The 26,873-nt window shown below is 38.4% G+C and overlaps 1 protein-coding gene across 3 annotated transcripts in view; it reads left to right on the top strand.

Moving 5' to 3' along the window:
* Nucleotides 1–26,873, top strand: part of LOC139963931 (uncharacterized) — an 84,981-nt gene that overhangs the window by 26,940 nt on the left and 31,168 nt on the right. For all 3 annotated transcript variants that reach the window (XM_071965166.1, XM_071965165.1, XM_071965168.1), the window contains exons 4-23: nt 2,045–2,240; nt 3,137–3,229; nt 5,226–5,351; nt 5,838–5,945; nt 6,668–6,775; nt 7,702–7,755; nt 8,899–8,952; nt 9,301–9,402; nt 10,679–10,723; nt 11,743–11,841; nt 15,843–15,896; nt 16,498–16,596; nt 18,018–18,116; nt 18,492–18,599; nt 19,452–19,505; nt 19,995–20,093; nt 20,822–20,872; nt 22,985–23,137; nt 23,840–23,893; nt 26,557–26,610. In XM_071965166.1, coding sequence (XP_071821267.1) covers nt 2,045–2,240; nt 3,137–3,229; nt 5,226–5,351; nt 5,838–5,945; nt 6,668–6,775; nt 7,702–7,755; nt 8,899–8,952; nt 9,301–9,402; nt 10,679–10,723; nt 11,743–11,841; nt 15,843–15,896; nt 16,498–16,596; nt 18,018–18,116; nt 18,492–18,599; nt 19,452–19,505; nt 19,995–20,093; nt 20,822–20,872; nt 22,985–23,137; nt 23,840–23,893; nt 26,557–26,610 — 1,810 coding nt within the window. The remainder of the gene's footprint in view (nt 1–2,044; nt 2,241–3,136; nt 3,230–5,225; nt 5,352–5,837; nt 5,946–6,667; nt 6,776–7,701; nt 7,756–8,898; nt 8,953–9,300; nt 9,403–10,678; nt 10,724–11,742; nt 11,842–15,842; nt 15,897–16,497; nt 16,597–18,017; nt 18,117–18,491; nt 18,600–19,451; nt 19,506–19,994; nt 20,094–20,821; nt 20,873–22,984; nt 23,138–23,839; nt 23,894–26,556; nt 26,611–26,873) is intronic.

Genomic DNA, 26,873 nt, shown 5'->3' with positions numbered 1-26,873 from the left:
AATGACAATTTGCTTTTCCTGTAGTCAAATTGGAGTAGCTGGAACGACAATAAAAAAATTTTAAAAAATAAATAAAATAAAAAAATCTTTTCCCTCTATATTTATTTTAAATTTGTTGGAATGATATCAAAATTTGGATGATCACGGAAGATAAAAAACACAGTCTGGTATTTTGGAGAAAATCCAGAGTTTTAGGGTAACGCTATAGCATCCAGGGAAACCATCTCTGGCATCTCTAAACTGATATATCAGAACTGCACCCTGGGATAGTCGTGGTTCCCATCATCTCTTCGTAGAATGATTGAATCCGATTGCTGCGTAATGACCACAATACTTAATACCTTCTACTACCGGTTGATTGAGAGACTATGGTAGCTCAGCAGGACGTCATACCTCCAACTCTTCTAGTCTAACAATATTTGTACCCAAGTGAGAGGGTCAAATGAGTGGGTTTTATTATCGAATCCAAACTGAATGATAAAAAATTAGGAAGGTGGCAACTAAATTCAGCTCGTATTAACTCGCTTTTGTTGGATAGTAATTTAATAAGTTGGTGTTCGTGAAGAACAGGGAGTCGGATGTTCTACGATTTGTTTTGATACTTTTACCCAGCTTCGAGTCAGATCGAGAGCAGCTCAGGGAATTGGAGAAGGTATAGTTGCTACTCCCGGATGGAGAAGCAAGGTAGGAGGTACAGAAAGGCAGCTGTACAGGGCATCGGATTTGTTTGTGTAGTTAGTATTGTTGGCTCAACTGGCTAAAGCCAAGGGAGTAAATGCTATATATACATATCAAAGTCTGTTCAAAGTATCTCTTTCGAGATCCAGCTTTAGGAATCACAAATGATTTTCGAGTTGGTTAGCATCATGTTTGATCTCTAGAGTAAGGCAAATATGTCACCAAAACAGAACTAGTATTTTTTGATACAGGTGACAAACGCCTACAGTGGAATTATGACCTTCCTTACCGGTTTCAAAGCTCTGGACATACAATCAGCATCCATAGCCTAGTGGTTAGGGTGTCTGCATCTAAAGCGGGAGGCCGGGTTCGAATCCCGGTGGAGGCTGGAAGTTTTTTCACTGTTCTTGCTTTTCCGACTCACCACGATTTCAATTATGTATATATATGAATATATAATAAAGAAAGTCCATGTTTACTCCAAAAGAAATATTAATAGACAAAAGCAGAGAAATAAGATATGACTCATAATTGACAAATGAGGAGTAGCTGTTTTAGAAAATATGTATTGGAATTTTCGGTGCCCCTGGTTGCTCATATGTGTGTGTGTGTGTGGAAACATGGTCTTGATCTTGTCTCCATTTTGTTACTGAGGAACTCTGTGTGTTTAGGCCTGCATCAGTGCAAGATCACTTGCTGATCACTTCAAGTCAGAAATTAGGGTCAAACACTCCAAAATCTTGTGCAGTAGTGTTACAATAAATATTCTCATTTTGGATGGGTGGCATGGAATCACAAACATCATTTGTCATTTCTGGTGATGTTCTTCATGCCAGGTACTGTTTGTCACATTTGATATTTTTAACCAACATCCCAGTGTCAAATTATAAAAATATGAACACTGGTGTATTAAGCTAAGTTATGATATATTGAAACCAGAATCACTTAAATATCATCAGTATTTGCCTACAGAGATGTTAAAATGTCAAGCAAGGGTCACTCCTGCTCCAATTTCAATGTGGTTTTCACTGCCCACCCTCAAAGCAATTGCTCTGGGTAACAGCAAAATCTTGTTAAGTGAAGATACGTCCCTAAATATTTATGAATAATATGGAGAGAGAGAGAACCCACAGAAATGTACTTTGGGATGTAAAATCTTAAGTCAGCAGATTTTATTGCGTGCTAATATTTGGGTCCAGAAGTGATGACCTTTGAACCCATGAGCTATATGTAGTAGACGGCCATCTTAGGTTACATGTAGGTTAATCCAGTAATAAAAGACAGGTTATTACCAATCAAAACATTATCAGGTCTCGTTCCCCGGAGACGCAGTATCTTGTGATAACCGCCTGTGTTTCTATTTCAGATTTTATTCCGAAGAATTCGGTGACAATAACTGGCACAAATTGAGGGTAGCAGTCAACGCATCTCATATCACTCTGTACTCAGATTGCAAACACATCGGCACCATGTCATTCGATAAAAAATTACAGTTAAAATCTAGCGGTTATCTGAAGATCGGAGGCCCCATGGAAGGTCTGCAGGGCGTGGAGCCCTATGATGTAAGACGATATTGTCATCACAGTCTAGTGCTCTTGGGGTCAAATTTGGGTGGTAGGATGAGGAGGAGGGTAGGTTGACTGGAGGTGAGCAGTCATCAATGGGGGGAGGGTCAGTATCAAAGGTCACCAGGTCAAAGGTCACCAGGTCACTCTAGACACGGAAGAACAAGGGTGCATATGTTGTGAGGAGACAGGAGATAATGTAAGTTGGTTGCTCATAAATATCTTAACCAAAGTAAGTCTTGGAATTTCTTGGTCAAATGTCATACATGCTTTTCAACATTGCTATGGCAGCATTCTTTTCATTTATATACTATATATTGAACCATACTTTATATAAAATGGGGTGAAGGACATTGTCACCAAATTTCCCCAAGCTTTGTTGATTTTTTAAATAACAATGATGGTAAAAAGTAAAGAAAGGAGCCTGTGATAATTTCCATGTTAGCAGACATTTTTTTTACGATGAAATTTATTTTCAAGAAAGAAAGAAGTTAGGTTGGAGGATTGATGCTATGAGCATGATGTTGCATGTTGTTGCTCTTACATTAATTAAGAGTAACAATTAACACCTCATCAACAGAAAGCAGTGGTTGGCTATAAATGCTCTGAGCAATGTTCATTAGGGAGGAGAACCACCCCCCCCCCCCCACCGTACCCTTGTTATATTCCTTGCCTTAGCATACCAACTACTAGTAGGTCTACTGTGCTGGACATTTTATTCAACCTTCATTATATTTCCAAGCTTCAACCCTAGCTATTTAGAAAATGCGTACCCCTCCATCATCAGTTCCCATATACTAATAATAATAATAATAAAACTTAGCAATTATTTTTGTTTGAACATTAAAATGTTTACCAATTTTGAAACTGTGTTTTTCTCTTCTTTTCCATAGGGTCTTATTCAGCATATGTATTTCGTGCCAGGCGATAAGTCAGACATCAACTGCGATGACTTCTACCCCTGTGTACCTCCTTACGCTCCTCCGGTATGGAATGCTTTTCTCTACCCTCTAGAGCTTCTGCTTTCAGGGTTGTAAATTGAAACCAAAATGAGGGAAATAATTAATGAGGCAATCCTCAATAAATGCAGTGTGACAGTAACAAAGCAAACCTAATATTTTCAACATTTGGATCTATTTGATATTAAATGCTAGGTATAACATATATCAGCTCAGCAAAATCTGCCTAAAGTCATCAAAAATGAGCCTGTCACATGGGTCACTATCACGCAGGTCACAAATATATAATCACGAACAATAATCACAAACTACAGAACTACGACGACGTCTGGATCTTATCTGATTTTCTTCCAGAATGATGATGACATTTCGATTATCGAATTTATCACATTTTATTACGAGTCCACTGTTACTAACGTGCTTAAATGTAGTTTGTAAATACATCATAAAATATTGCCTGATGATATGAAGGTCCTATTTGCACTGCCCTATGTGAAGTTTGATATTGATGCAACATCAATTGTAATTGTTAAGCAAAAGCTCAGTCAACAACTAAACCATTCTTTCAACTACTCCAACCCCCCCCCCCCCTCCAAAAAAAAAAAAAAAAAGAAGAAGAAATTAACCCTGAAAATTGATGGAAGGCCTTATAATAGCTTTTACAGTCTTAATAATTAGTTTCTCTATATTGAGAAGGACTTGTAGGGTGATACTATCAAATTTCCTTAACTACTAATATATGTCTCCTTCAGGGTAATTTGTAGATATGAAAAACATTAATTTTGAACCTGAAAGTTATTACCAACGTGACACCTTACCAACTGTTGCCCCTAATCAGATTCTTCCTTGTTTGATAGTTTGTGACAGATTAGCTATATTTGTACCCCTAGTTGGAATTTTGTGAGTTCCCACCACTGTCTGTGTGAGGTTGTAAATTATGTACTTTTGAACACTTTGGAAGTGAAGGGTTAGCAGGGTTAACTCGGTAGCAGCACATCTGACAGCGTGTTGCAAATTTATTTCATGAGAAATGTGAAGATCGGTTCGCTGGTAGAATAATTCTCCCTCCCATCCTCTTTTTCTTATCTAAGTTTATTAAGTTTTGACAGAACACAAACATATCTGTTTATAGACACATCTTTAGCAATTACGTAAACAAATTTGGAAGACCTTGATGATGACCAGGGAAAATGTTTTGTAATTGAAAAGGTTTCAAAACAAAATGGTGGTCAGGCTAAATAGACATGGGGCACACAATAGGGAAGACTGGTTTATATTAATTTTGATAGAAACATTCCCAGGGCTTTATTTTATAGGTACATGTACGTTTTACAACACGGGAGGTAATTGGGTGTGTCTGTATTATACCCCAGAAAATATTACCATAGAGACTATGAGGATAAACAAGAATGATTCCATGAAAGCAAAACCATGAGGAATTAGACATGAATGATCCTAACAGACACAGCAGACATATCCAAATTGATCTACTTTGTGGTTTAAACCTAGCTGTCTCTTTTCTGCTAGTCTTCGTAGTTGTTCATATTTCTTGATGTGTTTTTGTGTATTGCATACGGGAGTGCACATCTTCAAGCACCTGTCGGGTTTGTGTGCACTTCCTTGCACCTTGTGTATATAAAATTTATGTTATTTACAATTTATGTTCTGTTGAATCTATGTGTTTATACATGAAGTAATAAACTCCATAGAAATCCACAATTTAATTACAAAGTAAAGTGGTTTCTAAAGATTTGCGGAAGTGCTCACTGGATAGTTAATTGACATGTTGGCCACACTACCGAACTTCCTGGCATCACAATTGCCCCTCCCCTCCCCTCCCCCTTCTCCTACATTTACAAAGCCATGACACTCTCTGATAGCAGCTTCCAGGAACATAGAAAAGATAAGTCCTAATATCAGGTATTGAATTGTAGCGATTTACTGAATTTCCACAGATATCAGACTGACTGACATTTAACTCTTCACAGACACTCAATGACTTTCATATTGCTGCTTGTTTCAGACCAGGCATCCGATCCTCATCCATGGTTTTCCTGGACTACCGGATGATTTCATCGAGCTTCTCCTGATGAACGATGACGAAGAGACCGTCATTTTTCTGCTGCAAGGAATGCACAGCGTTTATGCCGTGAGTATCGGTAGAGGCCAATTAGACGGCCTGGTTCTCCACTCCCGACTCCCCCCCCCCTTCCCTCCAAGATCCTCTTTTCAGGGTTTTTCCACAAGCAGAGATTAGAACCCAATCCGTTTGCACGTATTCAACGTGTATGTCAGTTTACTTTATATGTAGTGTGACTTTGAAGCCTGAAGTGATGATAAAGTTGGTTGCGTGCCTAGTGTGACTTTCAGTGCAAGAGTATTTTCTTTCTGTAGACTGGATTGAGCTTTCCTCGGGGCTGGATATGGCCCGGTATCCACCTACCGAGAAGCCCTGGTCTAAGATCAGACCTTCGTGGCTAAATCTCGTAGAATATGCAAAAAGAATATTGCCTTACGAAGCCAAGAAATTAGAAACGGCTGCAGCAAATGTGAATTTGGGAAGTAGTTTTGTTGCTACTAGTTACGATGACCCTGTTAATAAGGTGATTCTCAGCCGACGTCTTGTCTTTCCTAGAACATTACCACTGGACCCCCCGGAGAGCCCGGAGAACAAGGACCACCCGGTGAGAGAGGTCCAGCTGGACCCCCTGGACCTAAAGGAGAACAAGGAAGAAAAGGTGATGTAAGTATTTACTGGTGATATTACATCCATGTATAAATAAATGTTTCCTTTATCACAGTGGCCAGTGGAGTTTAAAAATTATGATAATGATCCTGAGGTATTGTCTATAAACATTTTATTTACAGGTTATATGGGATTTATAGAGATTCCAATACATGAAGACATCCCTAATAATCTTTCAGTGCTCACCTGGCCAATTCATCGAATCAGGAAATGTGGTGTCATGTGCCCATCATTTTAAGGAACTACTTTCTTGTTTTATTGGATGACGGCCAAGAAATCAACTTAATACAAGAGGATACATCTTGCTCTTAGAACCAGTAAATACCAGTCTTTCTTAGTCATTAGCAGTTTTCTTACGACGCTTAAGCGACCACAAATGTTGGAGAAACCCACGAGAGCTTATGGATTACGACTGAAACGTCAGGTGGCTCCCAATTCAACATTTTAACTCAAATTTTGAATCTTTTCAATTTAGAATGTCATTTCAGATGAGAAAAATGGTAGATTGCTCTTGGATGAAACACCCACCTTACTATGTCCCGGCCGGGTATCGAACCTGGAACCTCCAGATTTGCTAAGCCGCATTGCTTCAAATGCTACCGCCTTTATCCACTCGGCCACAGCACCGGTATCTTGAAATGGATGAGGTGGATATTTACCTTGTTCATTTTCGTGTGAAGTTACTTTCCACATTCTTTGAACTTTTCTTTTTAAATTAGATGGGAGCGGCCCCCATTGGCCCCAAGGGTGAGCCAGGTGCTCCAGGTATACCAGGTCAACCAGGAGAAGTTGGAATCAGAGGCTTGAGGGGACCAACTGGTCCACAGGTAGGTCACCATTCTACTCCTCGTGCATCAGTAATCTCGTTCTTGTGTGTGTGCGTTTGTTTGTATTCTGACTGACAACTTGAACAAATGAATTCCAGGTCCTTAGATGTGATTTCTAAAGAATCCGCACGTCCTCGCAAGAATTCTATTGTTATGGGTACATGGATTTAAACAATGGACAAAAAAATGGTGTCCTCAGTCTGAATGTAAACACAGAGCTATTCGTGTGTATGTGTGTATAACAATAGTGAAATGCCATGTTAGTATAACTATTTCTTATATAGGTTTTTGGAGGAAACCTTTACATAGGTAGACTTCATTATAAATTATTGCTACCTTGTGTAATGGGCTGGACAAGTTGATATTGTGCTTCTGGACTACAACCAATGTATTCCCAAATGCAAACTTTATCAGTATTAAGCCTCTCGAGAAGATAGACTTAATGATGGGCAAAAGAATATTCTGATGCAAACTGCGTGAGGCTCCATGTAACAGTACATTCTCAAGTGGTACAGTCCAGTAGAATATGGCAGGTAACTTGGAGGCTGGGAGGGACAACATTTGAATATCTTGCTAAGAATTTATGCCCCTTCTCCAGGACTAAGTGTTAGTGTTGTGGGACCTGTGCTTGTTCTCAAGATGCTTGCTATAAGCTAGCTAGCAAGCAGGAGTGAGTCTTCACTTGGCCAATTAAGTGATTTCAGTTACTGCTGCTTGAGCACCTCAGGGGGTATAGTGGTTCTACATTGGACCAATTAAGTTATCTCTTTTCCTGCACACAACTTGAACACCTCAGGGGATAGTTGTAGCCATGACATAAGCATCAACTGAACATACAAAGAATGTGCCCCGAGAGTCTCTTCCTTATCAAGTTTGATAACGAGCTGGCTGTCAGACCACGGTTTTGGTGATATTTCTGTCCGCAGGGCAAACGTGGAGGCAGAGGCAAGCCAGGCACCAAAGGTGAAAAAGGCAACAGGGTGAGTCGGAAGGTTAAGTGGACCTTCAAATAATGAAATTATATTCCGTGAATGAGTGTCTCCGATTTTGGATAATCTCATACTTTCTCTCGGCCCGGATCGGAGATCATATGGTCTATCAAAATAATCTCCTTAAGTTCCAATTTGTTTGATAAGATCAGATCACCATGGGAAAGTAGGAAGTAATCAATGTATATAAAAACAATGTTATTTTTAGAACAAAATGTTCTGGTATCGCTTCTCAGAGAAGCTGTTCTGTAATCGGGTTTGAAAGCAGACTGTAGCACTATCAAATGAGATGCGCTTTATGAATGTGTGTCAGACATGCATCAAATGATTATGCCAGTGAAGTAGTCATTGTTTTCTGGACAAATCTTGCACATCTTGGCATAATTTAACTCACTGTTTATCACGTTCTTTCTCTCATATGTGATTAACATAAGTGCTGTGGTATTTTTGTATGACTCCTTGCTGAGGGCAAAAAGGGGATAGATGAGACATTGATATCACTTGTATGAGTTTGTGCATTTGTATGTCTGTCCATGCATTTGTATGGTATATGCATGCATTTGTATTGGTATGTGCATTTGTATGTCTGTCCATGCATTTGTATGGTATATGCATGCATTTGTATTGGTATGTGCATTTGTATGTCTGTCCATGCATTTGTATGTCTGTCCATGCATTTGTATGGTATATGCATGCATTTGTATTGGTATGTGCATTTGTATGTCTGTCCATGCATTTGTATGGTATATGCATGCATTTGTATTGGTATGTGCATTTGTATGTCTGTCCATGCATTTGTATTGGTATGTGTGCGTGCATGTGTGTGTATGCGATCCTAATGGTGGGCAAGCGCACTGTAACTCACCATGTCCATGCTTGCTTGAAGTTCATTCTTGGTATGTAGGAGGTCAAGGCAGCTGTTGCTGGTAGTGGTCATTTCAGGTGACCAGTTGCCAGAATGTGAAACTTGTAAACAAATTTTTACTAAATAAATACCATTGGTGAATCTTATAGATGGTTAATTATACATGCCCCTTAATGAGTACTAATATTACGAAGTAAACAAATTAACAAATTATGTATTTCTTACCTGCGACAAATTTTTCTTGGTGTGGTTCCTTTCTTATTCCTCAGGGTAAGCGTGGAATAAGAGGGCCAGTGGGGGATGACGGAGAACCAGGACCAGATGTAAGTTCTTCATTCTTGTTCTAGTTAATTAATTGCCTGCCAATTTAATTTACTTAATTAAATAAGCACAACCCATACACATGATGTCAGTGACCCTGACAAATTGGGCACAACATCAAGAAATCTAAAGTTTAATAAAATGTCACAGAGGAGTTTTGTTGAAAGTTTAAAACAAAAAGGTGAACACAGCTTATGCTGATACTGACAATTAACAGCAGGTGTGGTCACCCAGCAATTGTAAATTAGAGAATAACCAATAGTTACATTGTTCTCCTTTTAACTCTATAGTGTCTTTATTTTTTGCTTTCTCTAACATTGAACGCTGACTGTCTTCTCTCTTATTCGCAGGGAGAAAAAGGACAGCCAGGGCGTCCAAGCAATGTACGAGGGCGTATGGGTGTCCGAGGGCCATCAGGAAGAGAGGGCCTCCCTGGCATACCTGGACCCCAGGTAGAGATACAGTGGTAGTAAAGTCTCAAAACACAAGTGTCTTCTAGACTAGGGGAAATTAATCTAGACCATTGTCACACATTTAAAATTGCATCTTCCGACCATCGTTTCTTAACTATAGTCCGACCATATCAAACTAACTACGGTAGCGGTCACAGGACTTTGTACTATATTCAGACGATCGTTATTCGTGGACACATGCATCAGTGAGTTAACTATGCTTTTGCAAAGCTATCATGCGCAGTTGCATTGGGTATGTCAAGGTTCACGGTTTTGACGATGTTTCGCAGGTTTTTTAGTTGTAAGTAGTAGATGATGCCAGTTTTAACGCTAAAAAAAATGCAAAGTCGGACAACGCAATTGTGGTCACACGCATGGTTCTTCTTGCTAACGATGGTCGGACCATGGTTAACTTGGGGCTAACGATGCTTATTACCATCTTTAGAGGACGATGGTTGGACGATCGTCAGACCATAGTAGAGAGCCGTCACACGCAAACCGTACCATGGTCGGACCATGGTTATGTCTGAAAAAATGTATGTGTGACGGGGGTCCTAGACTGAAAGTCATAAGATAGAGAAGGCAGTCACAGATTGTGCAGGGAGGAAGTTTGAGACATCGTGGATCCATAGAAATGAATCTACACAAATAAGGAGAATGTGGGATTCTGGGAGGATGAGAGAGATCACAATATGTATAATTTGTTGTATGTGCAGTCCTATGAGAATTAAACTATAAAAACTATGAGAGTTCCCATGGAAACAAAGTCATGATGAAGTCAAAAGAAGGAAACATGCTAAACATTTTTGGTGTGCTTTTAATGTTTGGTTACTGCTGTTACTAAATATAAAGAAATTTAATGTAATCAATATATTTACTCATCAAAATGAATGTCTTCGTCAGAAATGTAATTCCTCGGTTTCTGATTATTTGCATTGTTCTAAGAGAGAGAGAGAGAGAGGTGGGGGAGAGAAAGAGTAAAACTTGGTGCCTGGTCTTGATAAAAATTATGAAAAATATCAAGCTTGTAAACATGGCAGGAAGTATGATCTGATCATCTATAACAAATCTTTACACTCCGTTCTGACTATTATTAAAAACTTTCGATCTGTTGAGTTTTGCATCCTCAGTATTCCAATAGATCTTGTTTTTCATCATCCAATCAGCTGGCCTCTTATCCTATCAACATGTCTGTGTTGCTAAAGCTGTGTGTGTTTATTGGTCACGTTTAATAGTGGCTTTTCCTATGAGAGAATTTTCACTTTAATTTGTGTAGGGTCCACCAGGCAATTTGGGAGTTATGGGACCGCGGGGCGAACGGGTAAGTGAAAATGAGTTTTTCAGTATATGACATGAAATGTTAAAACTGTAATGTCAATATTTAAAGTATGACAAAGCATATTGTTGTGACTGAGCAATGACATTTCAAATGTATAGTAACATTTATTCTAGTTGTTGTGACCTATAACACATAGCACACATTGTCAGATTTCTGGGTTATTGTTGCGACCTATATCCCTGTGGAAAATATGATCAGATTTGGTCAAGCAATATTATTGCCCTAGAAGGCGGTTACTTTAAGTAGCCACATCTGCATGTAGGAGAAGAGGAGTGCCTTATTACTTGAATAGACTTCCAAGTCAATTGACAGTTCATTACAGCAGTTTGGAAGTCCATTATAGTTGGGAGCTGAACCATGGATATCTCCTGGTGGATGAATAAACCATCCCAATTTAGCCGGCCAAGGCTTGAACCCACGACCGCTCAGATGCTAGGTTTCATTACTTCTAATACCACTGCCTTTATCCACTCAAACATAGTACTGGTTATTGTTTTGACCGTTAATATTTAGAATGATTTGTCAAAACTTGTCTAAGTTTCTTTCCCGTCCACATGTCACAGTATACAAATTATTGATTGAGTCATCGTGTCACTCTGACTCGGGATAAATAGAATTCATTTATAGGTTCAGTCAATTTCTGCTGACCCGTTATTATCCTTCAATCATTATCAAGTTTCAACACATTTTAGTGCAGTTTTTCTGTCTGATATGTGACTTCTCTTGTAAGGCATAAATGTATGTATGTATGTATGTATTGTATGAATTTTAGATCCTCCTGCAAGCAGAAATTTGCAAAGAAGCTTCATTGGCTTATCAAAGCCGCAAGCTGACCGAAGTCAGTCTCTTAGATTCATATTTAACGTCCATGATTATTAATTGTCAATTGTCAACAACTCTGTTACTGGACGACATACATTAATCTTGGAGTGACTCGAACTCCAATGGAACTAATGTTTCCCCGTTTTCAATGATGGAAATTTTCTTTGATTTGACTTCAGGGTCCTCAAGGACCAAGAGGAGTGCCTGGAGAACCGGGCCCACCTGGAGAATGGGGTCGGTCTGGATTTATGGGGATGCGTGGACTAAGGGGACCGCTTGTGAGTGTAACTTCTGTCCTAGTGTAGGATATAGTTAACAATGCACTTGATATAGTAATATATATATATATATATATAATGGTTTCTAGTTGTATAATATGTCTCTTTTTAATATGTTAGTCTAGTCTCAAGAGCATTACACTTTATTACCTGAACAAACCGTCAACATGTCAAATCTTGATGTTTGTCTATTTTACTCTCTGGACCCATCCTATAACTCTCTTAATTCTGCCCTTTAGCAGGGACCTACATTGAATAACGACCATGTTACAAGCAGTGCCATTTATATAAAAACTTCATCCCGACCATGTTGAATTTCATGACTGTTAGTCCAGCATCATGTAACGTTTCATTTTGATGAGCTGTTCATCTGGAACCCAAGCATAGTCAGCATGGTGACTACATGGTTTAGTTTAGCCAAGCAGTTAACATGTTTAGGTCAACAGTTCACCCTGACCACATTCAATGTGGTGACTATATGGTATAGTAAGTCAACCAGCAATGCAATATCTGAATTAGGTGAAATGTACATTCTGAAAAAAATCATTCGTGGCTGTAAAATGTGAGAAGAAATTTAATTTTTGAGGACAAACATCATAGAGATCATACAGTGGCAATTTCAAAGGGAGAAAAGGATTGAAACTCTGAAAATGTTAATTGCTGTATGTGTTGAATCATTGCTGCATGCTTGCAAGATGAACACAAACTGTAGCATGCATATGGCTCTTATTGTCAAGAAGACAATTTTTTGTGACTTATGTTCATTGTCAAGAAGATGATTGTGTGTGACTTATGTTCATTGTCAAGAAGATGATTGTTTGTGACTTATGTCCATTGCCAAGAAGATGATTGTGTGTGACTTATGTTCATTGCCAAGAAGATGATTGTGTGTGACTTATGTTCATTGTCAAGGATGATTGTGTGTGACTTATGTTCATTGCCAAGAAGATGATTGTGTGTGACTTATGTTCATTGCCAAGAAGATGATTGTGTGTGACTTATGTTCATTGTCTTGAAGATGATTGTGTGTGACTTTTGTTCATTGCCAAGAAGATGATTGTGTGTGACTTATGTTCATTGCCAAGAAGATGATTGTGTGTGACTTATGTTCATTGCCAAGAAGATGATTGTGTGTGACTTATGTTCATTGCCAAGAAGATGATTGTGTGTGACTTATGTTCATTGCCAAGAAGATGATTGTTTGTGACTTACATTCACTGTCTTGAAGATGATTGTTTGTAACTTATGTTCATTGTCAAAAAGATGATTGTTTGTAACTTATGTTCATTGCCAAGAAGATGAATGTGTGTGACTTATGTTCATTGCCAAGATGATGATTGTGTGTGACTTATGTTCATTGCCAAGAAGATGATTGTGTGTGACTTATGTTCATTGCCAAGAAGATGATTGTGTGTGACTTATGTTCATTGTCTTGAAGATGATTGTGTGTGACTTTTGTTCATTGCCAAGAAGATGATTGTGTGTGACTTATGTTCATTGCCAAGAAGATGATTGTTTGTGACTTATGTTCATTGCCAAGAAGATGATTGTGTGTGACTTATGTTCATTGCCAAGAAGATGATTGTGTGTGACTTATGTTCATTGCCAAGAAGATGATTGTTTGTGACTTACATTCACTGTCTTGAAGATGATTGTTTGTAACTTATGTTCATTGTCAAAAAGATGATTGTTTGTAACTTATGTTCATTGCCAAGAAGATGAATGTGTGTGACTTATGTTCATTGCCAAGATGATGATTGTGTGTGACTTATGTTCATTGTCAAGAAGATGATTGTGTGTGACTTATGTTCATTGCCAAGAAGATGATTGTTTGTGACTTATGTTCATTGCCAAGAAGATGATTGTGTGTGACTTATGTTCATTGCCAAGAAGATGATTGTGTGTGACTTATGTTCATTGCCAAGAAGATGATTGTGTGTGACTTATGTTCATTGCCAAGAAGACGATTGTTTGTGACTTATGTTCATTGCCAAGAAGATGATTGTGTGTGACTTATGTTCATTGCCAAGAAGATGAATGTGTGTGACTTATGTTCATTGCCAAGAAGATGATTGTTTGTGACTTACATTCACTGTCTTGAAGATGATTGTTTGTAACTTATGTTCATTGTCAAGAAGATTATTGTTTGTAACTTATGTTCATTGCCAAGAAGATGATTGTGTGTGACTTATGTTCATTGCCAAGAAGATGATTGTGTGTGACTTATGTTCATTGCTAAGATGATGATTGTGTGTGACTTATGTTCATTGCCAAGAAGATGATTGTGTGTGACTTATGTTCATTGCCAAGAAGATGATTGTGTGTGACTTATGTTCATTGCCAAGAAGATGATTGTGTGTGACTTAAGTTCAAGGCCAAGAAGATGATTGTGTGTGACTTATGTTCATTGCCAAGAAGATGATTGTGTGTGACTTATGTTCATTGCCAAGAAGATGAATGTGTGTGACTTAAGTTCAAGGCCAAGAAGATGATTGTGTGTGACTTATGTTCATTGCCAAGAAGATGATTGTGTGTGACTTATGTTCATTGTCTTGAAGATGATTGTGTGTGACTTTTGTTCATTGCCAAGAAGATGATTGTGTGTGACTTATGTTCATTGCCAAGAAGATGATTGTGTGTGACTTAAGTTCAAGGCCAAGAAGATGATTGTGTGTGACTTATGTTCATTGCCAAGAAGATGATTGTGTGTGACTTATGTTCATTGCCAAGAAGATGAATGTGTGTGACTTAAGTTCAAGGCCAAGAAGATGATTGTGTGTGACTTATGTTCATTGCCAAGAAGATGATTGTGTGTGACTTATGTTCATTGCCAAGAAGATGATTGTTTGTGACTTACATTCACTGTCTTGAAGATGATTGTTTGTAACTTATGTTCATTGTCAAGAAGATGAATGTGTGTGACTTATGTTCATTGCCAAGAAGATGAATGTTTGTGACTTACATTCACTGTCTTGAAGATGATTGTTTGTAACTTATGTTCATTGCCAAGAAGATGATTGTTTGTAACTTATGTTCATTGCCAAGAAGATGATTGTGTGTGACTTATGTTCATTGCCAAGAAGATGATTGTGTGTGACTTATGTTCATTGCTAAGATGATGATTGTGTGTGACTTATGTTCATTGCCAAGAAGATGATTGTGTGTGACTTATGTTCATTGCCAAGAAGATGATTGTTTGTGACTTATGTTCATTGCCAAGAAGATGATTGTGTGTGACTTAAGTTCAAGGCCAAGAAGATGATTGTGTGTGACTTATGTTCATTGCCAAGAAGATGATTGTGTGTGACTTATGTTCATTGCCAAGAAGATGAATGTGTGTGACTTAAGTTCAAGGCCAAGAAGATGATTGTGTGTGACTTATGTTCATTGCCAAGAAGATGATTGTGTGTGACTTATGTTCATTGCCAAGAAGATGATTGTTTGTGACTTACATTCACTGTCTTGAAGATGATTGTTTGTAACTTATGTTCATTGTCAAGAAGATGATTGTTTGTAACTTATGTTCATTGCCAAGAAGATGAATGTGTGTGACTTATGTTCATTGCCAAGATGATGATTGTGTGCGACTTATGTTCATTGCCAAGAAGATGATTGTGTGTGACTTATGTTCATTGCCAAGAAGATGATTGTTTGTGACTTATGTTCATTGCCAAGAAGATGATTGTGTGTGACTTATGTTCATTGCCAAGAAGATGATTGTGTGTGACTTATGTTCATTGCCAAGAAGATGATTGTGTGTGACTTATGTTCATTGCCAAGAAGATGATTGTGTGTGACTTATGTTCATTGCCAAGAAGATGATTGTTTGTGACTTACTTTCACTCTCTTGAAGATGATTGTGTGTGACTTATGTTCATTGCCAAGAAGATGATTGTGTGTGACTTATGTTCATTGTCCAGAAGATGATTGTCTGTGACTTATGTTCATCGTCTAGAAGTTGATTGTTCATGACTAATATTAATTATCTATTTCATATTCAGGGAGAGCCAGGAGATCAAGGAGCAGTTGGTCCTCCTGGATTTCCAGGATTTCCTGTAAGTGTAAAACAAATCTCTTTGTTAAGTAAGAGTGATAGCCCAGTTTTAGGTATTTAAGCGACCGGTAGCAATTATTCAGCTTAAATTTCTTAACCCAGTGACACATAAAAATTAATTAAAGTATTTTTAGGATACTACCCATGATCATAATTAAAGTTATTTTGAAATGTGTGAAGCAATACCTGATTGTTTGTGTTACACAATGCCATTTTTGGCATTCTGGGTTTTGTGGTGTTGTATCTCAATGATTGAGAGGAAATCAATTACAGCACAAAGTCAGTGATAAAATATGATTCTATGTTACAAAATCTTTTGAGAAAAAGTGTAATCCCTTAACTGGTGAAAGACTGTGAAACACTTGTAAACATAATGCGCAGGTGATATTGTTCATGATGATGATGTTGATGATGTTGTACAGGTTCCAAATCCATATTATTACAACAAACTCGAGCAGAATTGCAACTCGATGGATTACCTCCTTGCTTTATTGTCTCAAGATGGTGCAGGACTTTGAAATGTGTGCCTGCGTGACTCAAGATGCCAAATGTAAATGACTCATTTCGTTTCTAATGGTGTATGTGTCCTTGCTTGTTTTCAGGGGAGGAATGGAACTGATGGTAACCAAGGTGACCCAGGAGAACGAGGACTACAAGGAGAACGTGGTGAAATAGGCGTAGAAGGTCCGCCTGGTGCACCGGTCAGTGTATAACAACAACCCAGTCCATCTTAACTTCAGTAGCCTTGTCTTTCATCTGAAAAGTTTACAAAAGATAATATTTGTCAGTGATTTGTGTTCTTAATTGTTCTGGAGATTCCTACTGGATGCAAATTTTACAGTACAAATGTAAACTTCATTAGGGCTTGACTTAAGGGAAGAACAGGTATCTATAGACAAGCAGAGCCCAATAATTTTCAATCGACTTATTGGCCTTGCTGTTGGTTGGCTACTAGGTAATAATCTATGTACAGTGAAATGAAATACATCAACATTGTTAATATGTGACTCTCTTTAATACATATGCTCTTTTTGTTCATGTGAAACTAAGAAAAGGAACAACAATGTTTTATCATGCTTAATATTAAAGATTAACATCCTCAGTTTCATGGCATCAGAGCAGTGTATAATTGGTATTATTTGAGAAGTTCCTAGCTTGATCCCATGACAACCATGTCCAAGAATATGATTTGCTCTGCCCAATAATGGCTTGTCCCGACAGATTAGCATGAATGATGTAAATATAGATGGAAAAATTGATAATGAATTAAATGCAGAAAGCAAAATGGGTACATTTCAAAATAGCATGAATAGTTCAGCAAACTGACTTGTTATAACCTTGTTAATGTAATCCTTTTAGAGGTGACAATTTATTGCGAAGCCTTTGTTCATAATTTGGCAAAAAATTACAGTAACCACAATACAAGACTTGTAGGTTCATTTGGATAATCTTTGTCAGGATTTGCAAAAAGTGTTGGCAAGATTCCAAGAAAGCTTGTAAGTACAATAGTTCAATATTTGTAGCTTAGTTGAATTGCACACTTTAGATTAAATACTCCTGTTGATTACAAGAATACTGCTGATGGAGGCTTCACGTGACTAATTATAAAGGTATTGAAGACTCGCCCCAAACCATCTGTCTCCCTCTGAAAAGGGTAACTTTCCGTTGCTTGCAAGTAAAGTTTTCTTCTTGTCGCTACAAAATGCAGACAGTAATGAAACATGATACCTTGTTATCTGGAACTGATATCAGGGAGTTGCATAACAACCCCCAGCTGGGATGTCCACTGCTGCTATGTTCACTGTGTTGTGGGTATTGACCGCAGCTGTATGTATTGACTACACTTGTGTCTAATTACCGACGATAGCTAGCTGTGTGTGTATTTTCTGGGGTCTATGGTGGTGTCTAACACTTCTGTTACACCTCATTCGAAACTAGGTCAGATTACCGGCATCAGATGTTTCTTTGTGCGCAAGTCTTCACTCCCTTTAACTGTACAGCTGTATGCCACACATTCAATTGATTTGTTGTGGTATAAGCTTCTCTTGACTAATGTTTAACTGTATAGCTAATGTTTAACTGTATAGCTGTATGTCATTCATTCATTTTGTCTCTTTCTCAGGGTAGGAATGGCATTATTGGACCAAAGGGAGAGAAAGGTGAAGAAGGTGTTCATGGTGAGAAGGGTATAAAGGGCGTGGTAGGAATCATTGGGCTCGCTGTAAGTATTAGCATAAGAGACGATTATAACAGATTTAATAACTTAAGCTTTGCGTTCAAACGAAATTGATCACCCATTGGTAATAATTGTTAGGTAAAGTCGAAATAAGGACAAATGTATATGTTGAATATACATGATCTGGGTGGCACCTTGTTATCCATTGACATGTTGTAACTAACGTCCATCCTTTTAGCATGCTATTCGTTACAGGTTACTTAACATTTTGTCTAGAACATATTAGCATAATTGTTTTCTTTGATCTGTATTAATAACCAATCTGGTGTCCTCTACCAATCAAGTGATTCACTACATAACATTAGAAAATTAGAACAGTCATAGCAGTGAGGCATTGATCAAGCTTAATTAATTTTGCAGGGTATGACCGGAAATTCAGGTTCAGCTGGTGATAGAGGTGAGACCGGTGAGAAGGGAGACGAAGGTGACCGAGGTCAACCAGGAAGTATGGGTCGCAGGGGTCGTCAGGTAAACGAAAAAATAAATATTTCCATACAATTGGGCCTCTACTCGCTTTTTAACCCCCTCCCCCCTTTTTTAGCAAAGGTAATTTAAGGGTGTATGCAGTCGATGACCTTTTCCCAACAACAACACAATTTTTAAAAATTTCTTACAATCATGATTTGGCAATTTCCATCTACTTATAGCAAGTGTTAAAGGGGTATGTCCTGTTCGAAAAGAGACGTATAATCAACAATGGAAACAGACACGTGCGAAGTTTGTGTCTGAGCAATTAATTAATTTATCTGTGGATCACAGGAAATGGAAGGTGTTTGCTTATCTTGCTGGATGGCAGACAATCTGAACAGCTGGGTGAAATAAGATTTCGTTGAGAAATGAGGCAGGCCCGCCCCCTTGAGGTGTGATAAATCTTGTTCCATAACTTGCAAGAGGACTGTGCTGTTAATGGCAAGAGTATCAGAAAGTGGGTGTGTGACTCAAGAAATAATGCAGGTGGTACAGGCTTTCTATGTCTCTCGCTTGGTTTTGGTCACAAACAGTGTAATTGATATCATTGCAAATGTATGTATGTATTTTACTGTATTTTAGATCCTCCTGCAAGCAGGAACTCGCGAAGAAGCCATCATTGGCTTATCAAAGCCGCAAGCTGACCGAAGTCAGTCTCTTAGATTCATATTTAACGTCCATGGTTATGAATTGTCAATTGTCAACAACTCGGTAACTGGACGACATACATTAATTTTGGAGTGACTCGAACTCGGGACCTTATGATTGGCACCGGCGTTAACCACTGAGCTAACACTCCAGGTTATGTCAATCGAGTATTACAATCGATGTTGCTATTCTTGTCTGTTGCAGGGTAAAGAAGGTGAACGTGGACCCAGAGGAGAAAGTGGGCCACAGGGGGAACGGGTAAGTTCTGCCAGAAGGCGATTGTTATTTAATGGTATGATTATACCTCGTAAAATGTGTGGAATATATGGACACATTGGTAGATAATTATTCTTGTCCAACAAGGAATCTGTAAAACAACCTTCTCTGAAGCATATTCTAAGATGAGTTACAAGTTTAGAGAAAATTACCTTTGAAAACTAACATCAAATCTCTCTCCCCCCCCCCCCATTTCCCCATTCCAGGGGTCACAGCCATGTTTTGTACTGTTTAAACTTTGGAGGACTTGTGGTTAGTTCATTTTGTCAGAAGTATATGCTTTGATGAAGTGTTGCTTTTGTAGGATCACCTAGTATTATGATTATTATTATTATGAAAAACCTGAGCTACTCCTTTAACATAAATTAGTATCTAGCTCAAGTCCCTAACTTAATGCTTTTTATTTCAATATATCCTAGAAAAATTATATTTGGATCATTAATGTCTTTTGTGCATTTTTTACTTTTTGAGGGTAATCGAGGAGGGAGAGGGTTTCGTGGTAAGCCCGGCATTGTTGGAGACAGGGGAGTGCCCGGAGCTAATGGTTCTGCAGGACTACCTGGCCTACCAGTGAGTAATACTAAAAATTCATGGGCTTCATTGCTTTCTTAAAATCAATCAATATCTTGCATTTAATTAATGAATGGCATTAAAGCTGCACTTGAGGCTTTTACCAATCTACTAAAAAGTCTTAAATTTGTTATACTCTTCTCTCCTAATGCCATATAAAAAAAAATAATAAAAGGAAAACATTTTAGACTTACTTCATGTAGATCTTTTTGATCTCCAACCCAATGGAGCCATCGCCAGTGTGATGTATCTACCTGTATGTCTGTTTTTTCTGTTTAATGTATGGTATTGTATGTAATTTAGATCCTCCTGCAAGCAGGAACTCGCGAAGAAGCCATCATTGGCCTATCAAAGCCGCAAGCTGATCGAAGTCAGTCTCTTAGATTCATATTTAACATCTATGATTATGAATTGTCAATTGTCAACAACTCTGTAACTGGAAGACATACATTAATCTTGGAGTGACTCGAACTCGGGACATAAATGATTGAAAGGCACCGGCGTTAACCACTGAGCTAACACTCCACTTATGCATACATACTAACACTCCACTAATACAGAACCATGGTAATGGACAAATTAAGGAATATTAGTATGCACCTGTTTCATTTTAACATGACGTCCATTTTGAAAAAAAAAATGTCTCTTAGCAACACCTGTTTGCTGTAGGGAAAAAGTTATGTAGAGACATTTTTCATTTGTTTTTTTTTTTCATTATTTTTTTCAAGGGATATGCAGGCTTTACTGGTGCTCCAGGCAGATCTGGTTTATCAATAAAGGTGAGTTACCGCTTTTCAAAGCTTCTATTGGGTCATTCAGAGAAGTATGTGAACAAAATGTAGCAGTGATATTCTATCTGCTAAAAGAATCATTATGTTAAACCAATAGTTGTATTTATAGCCATTTATTTAAAAAATGGTTCATACAAATAGTAATTCTTCATTCTTTGCCCAAAAAAAGGAATCTAGGCGATCATGGGGATGGTGTGTGTGCCTGTGTGCAAACCTGTGACACCTCTGGAAATGTAAACACCATTTTATAACTCATAACTTTAAATACTTGGGATATGGATTCATCTCAGTGAGTACAGAGAACAGTACTGTCTTTCATACAGGTCAAAGGTCATCTGATATCGCCAGAGCTGGAAATGTGGAAACCTTGTGAACATGAAAAAAAAACAATTGAGTTCGTTTTTCTGACTGGTCATTCTTCCCAAAAATTCAAGGTCATGTTTTTGAGACAGGGCTTAGATATTCAACAGTGTGTTCCAACCACCAACAGAGCATAGAGTGGGAGTTTATAATTACCTTTTAATTTGTATTCCCTGGAACCGTGGTGTTTCAAGTGGGGGTCGCAACCCTGTTTAGGGTTGCCAAAAACTTTTGGAAGGTCGCCAACGGTTTGGAAGGACAAACAAATTTGCCGATATTTGTGGGAAAAGTTGAACAAAATCCTGAGCATTAATTATTTTCTAAACTTCAAAACATCCTTTTTGCAACTAAGCACCCTTAATCATACAAACATCTGCCATTGGAGAATTGCGAAGAAAAACTGGGGTCACCTAGCAAAATGTTTTAAATACCATGCAGGGACCTAGAACACAGTTCTAAAGTATCTGGACAAAAAAATGAGTTACGGGAAAATATGGTTTATGTTAATGTTTAGTGATCTTTGAGTGTTAAGTATTAGTATGTGAGGGTTGATGAAAATTTTTTCAAAATAGTCAGCAGATGACTGAAATAACATTTTCATATGATACATATATCTAAAAGATATTTTATATTTAAAATACTTCCTGTTTTGCTGACTTTGTGTAATATTGCTTAATTTCATTTGCTATCTCATCTCCATTCATGTAATGTATAGGGAGATGAGTTATTGTATTTCACCCACATCAGGAATGTGAGGAAGTGTGTGAGTGAGTCAGTTTGTGAGTGAGTGTGTGTTTGAGTGAGCAAATAAAGGGTGTCGCAGCCTCCTCCTATACTCTATTTTATTCAAACTTCTTGGGTAGATTCCTGACCATCTAAACTTGTGTCTGCATAATTGATGATGTCATAGATCAGAGGTCAAAGGTCAAGAAACCTAAATGTTGGTTTTTAAGTCATTCTCTGCTTGTCAACATGTAGGGGAAAAAATCATTTAACCCACACGATGTGTAGAAGTGATGAGACATATTTTAAATAGGACAGATGTAGGAATGTTTAGGGTTGAGGTCAAAGGTCAATTGAGTTCAAAGGTAAAATTTGCTTAAGTTGTCTTGAGCTCCTCCTAGACCGTAAATCCAATCAAGTTCAAACTTGGTGGGTAGGTGCTTGACCATGTGAATTTGTGCCTGGGGTTTTGATAATTTTGTATGTCAGAGGGTCAAAGGTCGAGATATCTAACAATTGGTTTTAAGGCAGTTTCTGAATGCCAACATGTTGGAAAAAGGCATTAAACCACATGATATGTAGAGAATGATGAGGCAGATTTTGAAATAAGACAGATTTAGGGTCAGGGTCAAAGGTAAAGTTAGATAAAGGGTAAAACTTGTGTAAATGGTGCAAAAAGTATGTCATGAACACCTCCGAGATCGTAAGTCCGATCACGTTCAAACTTGGTGGGTAGGTTCCTGACCATGTACGGTAAACTCATGCCTGGGTGATAAGTGACATCATAGGTCAAAGTTCAAACACCCAAGAAAAAGTTTTAGCCCATGCTCTGCTTGTCAGTATTTAGAAAAAGTCATTAAACCACAAAATATGTAGAGAATAATTGGAAATTTTTTAAAATAGTACTGATGTAGTTGTTGAGGGTCAAGGTCAAAGTTCAATGTAGATCCATTCCATCATAGAAGAGATGAGATCTGCAACTCCATGGATTGCCAACTTTTTTTAATATTTAAACAGGGTGAACCTGGTATTCCTGGAATAGCAGGACTTAAAGGTGAACCTGGATTGGCCGGTTACCCTGGCTTACCTGGTATTCCTGGAGTAAGAGGGGCTCCAGGATTTAATGGACTGCAGGGATTTGGTGGGATTAATGGTACTAAAGGATCAACTGTGAGTGTTTTACTTATTTGCATAATTATTTGCTCAGTTTTATTGTTGGAAAGCGCACCTTCCCCCCCCCCCCCACACACACACACATAAAATGTCAGAGTATAACCAATCAGAACAGTTAGAATATGTTTTTAAGATAACCACTTTCGGAATCTGCTGGAAATACGACTCTGAAACTTGTTAGAAGGATAACCTTTAGAGTAAAGGAAACAGCACAGTGATCGGTACTTTTTGTAATTGTTGTAAAGTTTAAGTAAATCATTAAATGAAAACATAAAGATAGTTTGGAAACAGTTGAGGAAGTTTGGCAATCTTAAATTTGTTTTATGCCTGCTGTTTGTTGTGATACTCTAAAAGCTAGCAATGAGTTATTATTAGCTCCCTGTTAAAGTCGATGATGTGCTCATGTTACTTGAATTTGATAATATTAATAATAATAGTAATAATTATAATAATAATAAATGTTTTTATTTGCATATTCCTTGCAATGTTATAGCTCTATTGATTGCAACTTCCACCTTGTTTTAAATTACAATTTCTGCTGTCTTTTGATATCCAGTCTAAGAAAGAAGTGTTATTAAATCAATCCGTGTACTTTGCTCCATCAGCTTCCTTCGGTAAATCTTGTTAATAGCTAACGGATAAGTGCTCTGTGATTCTAAAAGAGGTTTCGAATAGAGGCTTTAATCTTTCTTCTTTTAGGGTTCCACTGGACCTCCAGGAAGAACAGGAATGTCAGGCATGATGGGCGACCCGGTGAGTAGACTTCAACAAGTTGTAATTAAGACCCAGTGTGATGTGATTGTATCACTGGGCAGTCACTGACATTATTAGAGATATCTGAACTCGGTGTGATGTGATCGTATATGTCACTGGGCAGTCACTGACATTAGTAGAGATATCTGAACCTTGGTGTGATGTGATTGTATCACTGGGCAGTCACTGACATTAGAAGAGATATCTGAACTCGGTGTTATGTGATTGTACCACTGGGTAGTCACTGGTAGAGATATCTGAACTCGGAGTGATGTGATTGTATCACTGGGCAGTCACTGGCATTAGTAGAGATATCTGAACTCGGTGTGATGTGATTGTATCACTGGGCAGTCACTGACATTAGTAGAGATATCTGAACTCGTTGTGATGTGATTGTGCCACTGGGTAGTCACTGGTAGAGATATCTGAACTCGGTTGGATGTGATGTATCACTGGGCAGTCACTGACATTAGTAGAGATATCTGAACTGGGTGTGATGTGATTGTATCACTGGGCAGTCAATGACATTAGAAGAGATATCTGAACTCGGTGTGCTGTGATTGTATCACTGGGCAGTCAATGACATTAGTAGAGATATCTGAACTCAGTGTGATGTGATTGTACCACTGGGTAGTCACTGGTAGAGATATGTGAACTCGGTTGGATGTGATGTATCACTGGGCAGTCACTGACATTAGTAGAGATATCTGAACTCGGTGTGATGTGATTGTATCACTGGGCAGTCACTGACATTAGTAGAGATATCTGAACTCGGTGTGATGTGATTGTATCACTGGGCAGTCACTGGCATTAGTAGAGATATCTGAACTCGGTGTGATGTGATTGTATCACTGGGCAGTCACTGACATTAGTAGAGATATCTGAACTCATTGTGATGTGATTGTGCCACTGGGTAGTCACTGGTAGAGATATCTGAACTCGGTTGGATGTGATGTATCACTGGGCAGTCACTGACACTAGTAGAGATATCTGAACTGGGTGTGATGTGATTGTATCACTGGGCAGTCAATGACATTAGAAGAGATATCTGAACTCGGTGTGCTGTGATTGTATCACTGGGCAGTCAATGACATTAGTAGAGATATCTGAACTCAGTGTGATGTGATTGTACCACTGGGTAGTCACTGGTAGAGATATGTGAACTCGGTTGGATGTGATGTATCACTGGGCAGTCACTGACATTAGTAGAGATATCTGAACTCGGTGTGATGTGATTGTATCACTGGGCAGTCACTGACATTATTAGAGATATCTGAACTCGGTGTGATGTGATCGTATATGTCACTGGGCAGTCACTGACATTAGTAGAGATATCTGAACCTTGGTGTGATGTGATTGTATCACTGGGCAGTCACTGACATTAGAAGAGATATCTGAACTCGGTGTTATGTGATTGTACCACTGGGTAGTCACTGGTAGAGATATCTGAACTCGGAGTGATGTGATTGTATCACTGGGCAGTCACTGGCATTAGTAGAGATATCTGAACTCGGTGTGATGTGATTGTATCACTGGGCAGTCAATGACATTAGTAGAGATATCTGAACTCGTTGTGATGTGATTGTGCCACTGGGTAGTCACTGGTAGAGATATCTGAACTCGGTTGGATGTGATGTATCACTGGGCAGTCACTGACATTAGTAGAGATATCTGAACTGGGTGTGATGTGATTGTATCACTGGGCAGTCAATGACATTAGAAGAGATATCTGAACTCGGTGTGCTGTGATTGTATCACTGGGCAGTCAATGACATTAGTAGAGATATCTGAACTCAGTGTGATGTGATTGTACCACTGGGTAGTCACTGGTAGAGATATGTGAACTCGGTTGGATGTGATGTATCACTGGGCAGTCACTGACATTAGTAGAGATATCTGAACTCGGTGTGATGTGATTGTATCACTGGGCAGTCACTGACATTAGTAGAGATATCTGAACTCGGTGTGATGTGATTGTATCACTGGGGGGTCACTGACATTAGTAGAGATATGTGAACTCGGTGTGATGTGATTGTATCACTGGGCGGTCAATAATATTAGTAGAGATATGTGAACTCGGTTGGATGTGATTGTATCACTGGGCAGTCAATGATATTAGTAGAGATATGTGAACTCGGTGTGATGTGATTGTATCACTGGGCAGTCACTGACATAAGTAGAGATATCTGAACTCGGTGTGCTGTGATTGTATCACTGGGCAGTCACTGACATTAGTAGAGATATCTGAACTCGGTGTGATGTGATTGTATCATTGGGCAGTCACTGACATTAGTAGAGATATCTGAACGTTAGAAGAGAGCGTCCTCGTGTTTATCAGAGGAATTGATGAAGAGTTGAATATTATGTTTACTTTGGGATGAATTTGAAATGACCACTTGCACTTGTACTTTTGTCACCTCCCTGAATCAAATTATATGAACCAATAAGTTGAAAATAATCAGCCTCGATGAAATATCATGACCACACTGCTGATAAAGCTGATATCCAGCCTTTCATTTTTCAAATCCTAAAGTCAGTGCCCAAAGTTTACCCATAAGCTCATGCCCTCTATGCCTTATATCGATTCACTCTCAAAGATGAGTGGACACACAAGAAAAATATTTCATTTCCAGATGAAATCTTCCAAATAATTCTCTCTTCAGGGACCAAGAGGGGAACCTGGAGACCCTGGTTTGGTTGGAGAGAACGGTTTGAAGGTTAGTGCACCCTCTGACATTTCCTACACTGATTAATACAATGATTTGTTCAGATTTGGACAATGCACTCATTAGTTATTTCAATCTCCGTCGTATTAATCACAGGTTTTACAAATTGTACTTCGGGTTTGAAAACGGCAATGATTGACGACGGAAGAAAATATTGTAACACTTTAAGTTTTCACCTTTGTTGGTTATTTTTGTTTTCTTCACATAATTATGATATTCTACTTCTAGAATAAAGAATGTTGGCATCAGATTTG

This window comes from Apostichopus japonicus, chromosome 22 (genome assembly GCF_037975245.1).
Source record: "Apostichopus japonicus isolate 1M-3 chromosome 22, ASM3797524v1, whole genome shotgun sequence".
NCBI classification, from domain to species: Eukaryota; Metazoa; Echinodermata; class Holothuroidea; order Aspidochirotida; family Stichopodidae; genus Apostichopus; species Apostichopus japonicus.
The sequence above is the reverse complement of the archived record's forward strand: the minus strand, read 5'-3'. Positions and strand labels throughout refer to the sequence as shown.